Source organism: Cebus imitator, unplaced genomic scaffold (assembly GCF_001604975.1).
Source record: "Cebus imitator isolate Cc_AM_T3 unplaced genomic scaffold, Cebus_imitator-1.0 Scaffold404, whole genome shotgun sequence".
Classification (NCBI taxonomy): Eukaryota; Metazoa; Chordata; class Mammalia; order Primates; family Cebidae; genus Cebus; species Cebus imitator.
The window spans coordinates 1986508-1993298 of record NW_016107719.1 but is presented as its reverse complement, the minus strand read 5'-3'; the positions used below and the strand labels follow the sequence as shown (position 1 = coordinate 1993298).

Here is a 6791-nt window from a genome sequence, read left to right as displayed (position 1 = left end):
CTAAGTCCCAGCAGGGCTACCAGGCAGGAGGGGGCAGCCATACCTGGTCTGAGGCTTCATCTGTGGCCAGCTGGTCCCAGCCATGATCTTTGTCTGAACCACTAGAGTTTCACTTTCTGTTACAGGCTCCAGGTTTTAGGACAGCCCTCCTTAAAGTGACCACGCCCAGGGCCTTGTGAGTCATGGTGCCTCCCCCTTCCAGTTCAGGCTCTGGTTCGGGAGGCTCCGGAGTGCTTTATCTTCCTGGGCTCTCAGCATCTTTCTGGTTTTCTCTTTCTCTGGGGCCCTCCCCCTGGCAGAGAGACCTCTGATAAAGCAGGCTGCTCTGTGCGGCAGAACCCAAGGGAATTGCAAAGGGAAAGAGAAAGTCACTTCAGCCAGAGCTGGAGAGGTGGTTCCACACTAGGCTGAGCCAGCAGAGCAGAGGCCCCTCCCTGGTGGTCCAGGTCGGCTGGAGCCACCTCTCCACCATCAAGACTGACAGGCTGAAGCCTCTGCAGGGGCTCCTGGATCCTGCCCTCAAGGATCATCCCAGAGACACCCCACCCAGCCGCCGTGAGGACAGGAAGGAAGAGTGAAGGGCCAGGTGTCTACATCCCCCCAACGACTTCACACTCGGAGGCCAGCATGGGAGGGAGGGACAGCAGGTGGGTGTGGCCCCCAGCTGGCTCACCAGGATGTCATGGGCACTCCCACACTGAGCTCCTTCCTTCTGGCTTCTTCTTCTCCTGCCTGGAGTTTCTTCCTGGTGGGCTGAGCTCTTGCCTCCTCTTGTCCCATATCATGAAAGGGCAGCGGCTGGTGTGTCAGGCCAACCTGTCTGGAGCCTCCCTGTGCATCTCACAGCTCCCTTCCCCTAGTAGTGTGCTCTCATGGTGCAGTTAACTAAACATTTCACAACGTATAAATTCGGAAAGGAAACTTTTATTTCTTGTTAAGGGTGACAGCCTGCAAGGTAGCCATCCGGCAGGCTGGGAAGAGCAGCCTCTGGGAAACACCAGAGACAGACCTTTAGAAGCAGGAGGGGTTGGGGCAGGAGCTTTATGCTGAAGGGGTTGGCCAAACATACATATTCAACAGGATATAGGAGGAGCTAGGAATATTCATGCCGATGGTTGTGCTCCGTGCTTATTGAACAGACATGCCGGTAACATATGATCCCGGCTGGGCATGGTGGCTCACACCTGTAATCCCAGCACTTTGGGAGGTCGAGGCGGGTGTATCACGAGGTCAGGAGTTTGAAACCAGCCTGGCCAACATAGTGAAATCCTGTCCCTACTAAAAATATAAAAATTGGCTGGGTGTGGTGTCCCACACCTGTAATCCCAGCTATTTGGGAGGCTGAGGCAGGAGAATTGCTTGAACCTGGGAGGCAGAGGTTGCAGTGAGCCGAGACCATGCCATTGCACTCCAGCTCTGGTGACAAAGTGAGACTCCATTTCGAAAAAAAAAAAAATTAGTATTTCATTTTATTCTTCTGCATAAAGTATAAGGCCACGCCAAGAACAGCACGACCATCTCTGTGATCTGCATGCACACCCGGGTTAGTTCCTATAAGAAACCATCAACCCCTGCCGCGCCTAACTACCCTGAGACATTCTTCTATTGTTTCTTATTCCGGCCTCAATTGACAAGGCCATTGGACTTTGTAACCGACCTTGACTCCACACCCTACAACCCCCTCCCAGCTTGCAAACCTACCACGCCCTCCCAGCTTCCAAAAAACCGCCCTAAAGTAACTTTTGTAACTTTCCACTGCCTTCCCCACAACCTATAAAATCAACTCCTATCCCACCGCCCTTTGCTGACTCCATTTTCGGCCTCAGCCCGCCCGCACCCGGATGAATAAACAGCCATGTTGCTCACACAAAGCCTGTTTGGGGGTCTCCTCATTCAGAGCGCACGTTTTAACATAAAGCCAATTCAATTCATCACTGAATTAGTAGGTCTGAAACCTTTCTGAGCACAATCTCACTACGGTATTCTTGAAACATCACATACATTTTTGATTAAAAGTAATTCGCTCTGTTAGGGACAAGCTGCGTCAGCAAACCCCCTCCACGAAAGCTGAGTCCTCCGCACTCTGAGGACTCCGCAGCTGCATTTCTGAACTCCTATCTGGGTGCCAGGTCAAGGCTACCAGACCTGCTACAATTAAGCAAAGCCTGATTACAGCCATCCGGGCAGCTTGGGAGAGGACAGGGAAAACCCATGTTTGCCATCCACACTTGTAAATTCCTGCTTAACCCATACCTGTAAAATCCTGATTTTTAAAAAAACTGCCCCCACAAAAGTCACAGGATGATGTATCGTAGGTCTGTTACAAGTTGACACACTATCTCTGTGTCTGTTACAAGCTGATAGATTATCTCAGTCCTGAAACTCCCTTACGCTCCTCTCACCCCATGTAAACCCCTCGTTTTATAAGCTGGGGCTGCCTCCTCTGACTGTTACGAGGCAGCCCGGCCGGTTAATAAAAGGTGCTTTGCCTGGCTTAGGGTCCGTTCTCCTTTCACTACGCTAACCTTACACGCTCTAATTTTTAAAATAATCTACTTGTCAGGAGCGCACTTCTTTGCTGGCGTCTGTGATCAGCTGGAGATGGTGGTGAACGGTCTGGTTGCATTTCTTGGAAGATCTTTTATTCTGCTGCTCAACCCAGGTCTCTGCCTTCCTTAGAGACTGAGGATCATCCATCAGTTTCCCTGATTCAAGAAGAACAGGGAGTTGAATGGAGCAGGGGGTGAGAGAGTGGAAAAACAGCACAGGGAGGAGGCCTGGGGACAGGGACAATGACGGGAGAGGAGGGGGGACGTGGGAGGTGGGAGAGAGAGGGAGGCTGTGAGGAGGAAAGAGAGGGAGGGAGCTGGACACCCTTGGGGGAGCAGAGAACCCAGAGGAGGCTCTGAGCAGAGGGGAAGGCAAGGCCCTGGGGAGAGGGGAGGAGGGGAGGCCGATGGGGCACTGGGCAGAGGGAGGGAGCCCTCACCTGGAAAATGGCCTGCAGCCTCCCACTCAGGGCTTGGCTGTGCTCGTCTAGTCCCTCCCAGGGCTGGAAGCAGCATCCCTGGTGATCCACAAAGGTGTCCCAGCAGTGCCTAAACTCTGAAAAAGGGACAGGGGAGATAAGTCACGTTCCCCTGTGGGAAGGAGGCACCGAGGGCCCTGACTCTCAGGACAGACTTCCACATGCTGGTTTCAGTCCCTCCTTTCCCTCCCCCTCCCCTCAGGATTTCGCTCTGTATTAGCCACTTCCTTCCCATTGGAATCTGGGCCATGGAGAAGAGCAGGGGCCTCCCCAGAGGGCCTGAGCACACAGAGCTGACCCTGGGAGACCCTGACGAGGCCCCGACAGGCCCCAGGGCTGCAGGGATCTCCCAGTGAGCCCCAGAAGGGGTCAGAGTGGAAGGTTTGGAGATTCCAGCAAGTGAGCGAGAGCCCCTCCTGATAGGTGCCAAGGGATGTGGGGAGCAGGGGGAAAGAGGGTGGGGTGCCAGGGAGGAAGCCTGGGGATGGAGGGGAGGCAGGAGAAGTTCTCATTCTTCTGGAAGCCCCAAGTCCTTCTTCCACTTCCAGCCACCCTCCCCGCCCTTCCCAGGTCCCCATCTCCTGGCCTGGCCTCTCTCTTCCCATAGTCCCCAAAGTCAAGGCCTCTCCCCCAGGGATGCCCGCCCTCCCCACTTTCTAGTAACTACCCAGGGCCCTCTCCTGCCCCGGCTGACCCCACCCCACTGCAGGCTTCCATTCTCACCGCTGTATTTCATCACGGAAATTGGGGCCCCAGCCCAGCCCAGCCTGCACAGCCCCTCCTCATATCCTGGGTGATAATCATAGATGCGGGCAGCGAAGATGCGCAGGTTCACGTGTGGGTTCTCTTGAAGGAATTCAGCCACCTCCAGGGCACAGCTGAAGCAGGGGCTCCAGGAGATGAAGCAGGTGACCCTGTAGTGCTGGGCCGGGTCCAGCTTCCAAAAGGAAATCAGGTCCAGGAGGCACAGCTCTGCATGGCGGCCTTCAGGGAAACTGAGGCTATTTGAAGCCTAGAAAAGAAAGCAAGGTGTTGGCCGGGCATGGTGGCTCACGCCCATAATCCCAGCACTTTGGGAGGCTGAGATGGGTGGATCACCTGAGGTCAGGAGTTCAAGAAAGCAAGGTGTGAGGCCATCTTTTGTGAGCAGGGAGGGACAGCCTGGATCAGGTGAGGCTGGGTGCGGGGCCGCCTCCCCGACAAGATTAGAAGGAGCACCAAACCCCAGTTATCAAGATGATTTTCTTTTCTTTTCTTTTTTTGAGACAGAGTCTGGTTCTGTCACTCAGGCTGGCATGCAGTGCTGTAATCTCGGCTCACTGCAACCACTGCCTCTCAGGTTCAAGCGACTCTGATGCCTCAGCCTCCCCAGTAGCTGGGATTACAGGTGTGAGCCACCACACCTGACTAATTTTTGTATTTTTAGTAGAGACGAGGTTTCACCATGGTGGCCAGGCTGGTCTCCAGCTCATGACATCAAGTAATCCTCTGGCCTTGGCCTCCCAAACTGCTGGGATTACAGGTGTGAGCCACCACACCTGACCTGATTTTTAAAATAATGCATTAAATCCTTTTATTTTACATTATGATGGGATTTCTCTGATACTATTTGGAGCATCCTCTCATTTTGCACCTGAGGTCAGTGCCTTCACGACCCTCACTCTGGGCCCAGGAGGGTCTGCAGAGCTTGGGGAGGGAGGACAGATGCCACTGAGCTGAGTGTTCGTCCCTCATGGGGAGATCGTTCTGGCCTTGCTGTGGGCTCCACCCTGGTCAGGACAGAATCCCAAGTCAGCCTCTTCTTCCTCAGTCTCTCTCCCGGCAGGATGTAGCCCAGGAGCAGGCACTGGGGAATCCTGGCCTTGTGAGGTCAGGTAGGCCCTGAGTCCTCAAAACCCACAGTTCTGAATCATTCCTGGGGAGAGCTGCATCTGTGAGGGGATCCTGGGAGGGTCCTCAGGAAGCACTTTGCCTTTGAACCTACCTGGCTCTGGGGTTTGCCCCAACCCTCTCAGAGCACAGGAGGAAGGGAGATGGCTGAGCCCTGGGCCTCGGGGTGACTCTGGACTAGTGGTGGCCCTGAGACACGTGGCCGGTTAGGCATGTGGGGCTGGAAGCTGCTGATCCTAGAGTCACTGAAGCCGAGGTCTTCCCAAACCCCAGGGCCAAGCAGCAGCAGTGCAGCAAGCACAGGTGACAGACAGTCTGCGGGAGCCCACGGGTCCCACCCAGAACCTTCTAGCCATGCGTGTCCCTGGATGGGGAGGGCCCTGCGTGGGTGCAGGTGTCTGGTGATCACCTCGTTGAGTATGAAGCCCCTGTGCTGGTGCAGTGGGACCCAGGTGCCACTGTTCAGGTGCCCCACCTCGTAACACAGGTAGGTCTGGTGCTGTCCAAGGACCGAAGGGTCATTGGTAAAGTTGTAAGTGAAAGTGCCTGGATCCATCAGGTGTCTGTGGACAGCGGGAGAAAAGCCCAGAAAAGTAAGAGCCCTCCTGGACTGCCCTGCCTCCCCCTCCCTCCCCACGCTTTCCCTCAGGCATCCCAAATTCCTTCCCCCTGCTCCCCACATGCCTTGGCACCACTCAGGAGGGGCTCCCACTCACTTGCTGGAATCTCCAAACCTCCCCCTCTGGCTCCTTCTGGGGCTCACTGGGAGATCCCTGCAGCCCTGGGGCCTGTTGGGGCCTTGTCAGGGTCTCCCAGGGTCAGCTTCGTGTGCTCAGGTTGTAACATAGCTAGCCTAAAGTTAGAACCTGAGCAATACAAAGCTGTTTTTAAAATAAGTTGCAACAGCTGCCCCATTCTCCTCATAGTAACTGCCGGCCTTGCTTGCTACGTAAAGCTGCTTGCCTTTGCTTATCAATAAGTGCCGTAAAGTTGCTTGCCCTGTACTCCCTCACCCTCCTTTGCTTATCAGCAATTGCCGAATAAGCAGTCCTAACCCACGCCATCTTGGCTCCTGCGACTTGTAATAAGGTCTGTGACTTCCGCCTTACCCAGATGATGTGTAAACAAATGTTTTTCTTGACTTCTGTAAACCACTTAAGTAACAAACGGAATGACAAGAGTCCCCTGGCCCTTGGAATATCTGGAGCCCTGTCTCCGCCCAGGAGATGATTTACAGAATCCACTAGCCCTGGGACTGTCTGAAGCCTTTTCATCCCCATCCCCGCTCCTCACCCCCACTCCCAAGGTGGCTTTTCGGGTATAAAAAGTATTGGCACCCTCCCTTCGGGGCCACAGATTGGAGAGACGTGAGTCCTCTGTGGTCACCGGCATAGCAAGTGACCCTGCAATCTGGCATACTTTTGTCTTGGTGCTAACTCTCTATGCTCAGTCCAGTACAACAGGCCCTCTGGGGAGGCCCCTGACCCTCTCCCTGAGCTAGAGCTGGGTCTCCTTCCCTGGCCTCACCATGCAACCCGGTCCTCGCTCTGCTCGCCCTCAGTCCCTGCTGGAGATGGATCCGCTGGGGCTTCCCTCCTGCAAGCGGGCTGAATACTACCACACCCAGCATCAGGGCAGAGACGCTCCTGAGCAGGACCAGCAGGAGAAGAGCCTGCTAGGGACTTTTTTTTTTTTTTTAATAATTCACAGGATTTTCTTCTGTTTCCCAAAAAACACCTATCCTCACAAGACCACAAATTATGAAAATAAAAGTGAATTCTTAGCGCCCAGTGCAGAGGCATTTCCAAAACAGAAATGCCAGGTCTTCTCCCTGGACTGGACAGAGGGGAGGATGTGAGCTCTGATGGGATTC

The 6791-nt window shown here is 54.5% G+C and overlaps 2 protein-coding genes across 2 annotated transcripts in view; both read right to left on the bottom strand.

The window, feature by feature from the left end:
• Positions 1-2490: 2490 nt before the first annotated feature.
• The window catches only part of APOBEC3A (apolipoprotein B mRNA editing enzyme catalytic subunit 3A), a 50647-nt gene continuing 46346 nt past the window's right edge, over positions 2491-6791 (bottom strand). Inside the window, exon 5 of the mRNA XM_017509037.2 lies at positions 2491-2705. Coding sequence (XP_017364526.1) covers positions 2697-2705 — 9 coding nt within the window. The 3' untranslated portion in view covers positions 2491-2696. The remainder of the gene's footprint in view (positions 2706-6791) is intronic.
• LOC108289529 (DNA dC->dU-editing enzyme APOBEC-3G-like) overlaps positions 3398-6791 on the bottom strand; it is an 11865-nt gene continuing 8471 nt past the window's right edge. Inside the window, exons 5-7 of the mRNA XM_037731540.1 lie at positions 5328-5481; positions 3752-4040; positions 3398-3444 (exon numbers count right to left, since the gene is read on the bottom strand). Of these exons, the coding sequence (XP_037587468.1) occupies positions 3398-3444; positions 3752-4040; positions 5328-5481 (490 nt within the window). The remainder of the gene's footprint in view (positions 3445-3751; positions 4041-5327; positions 5482-6791) is intronic.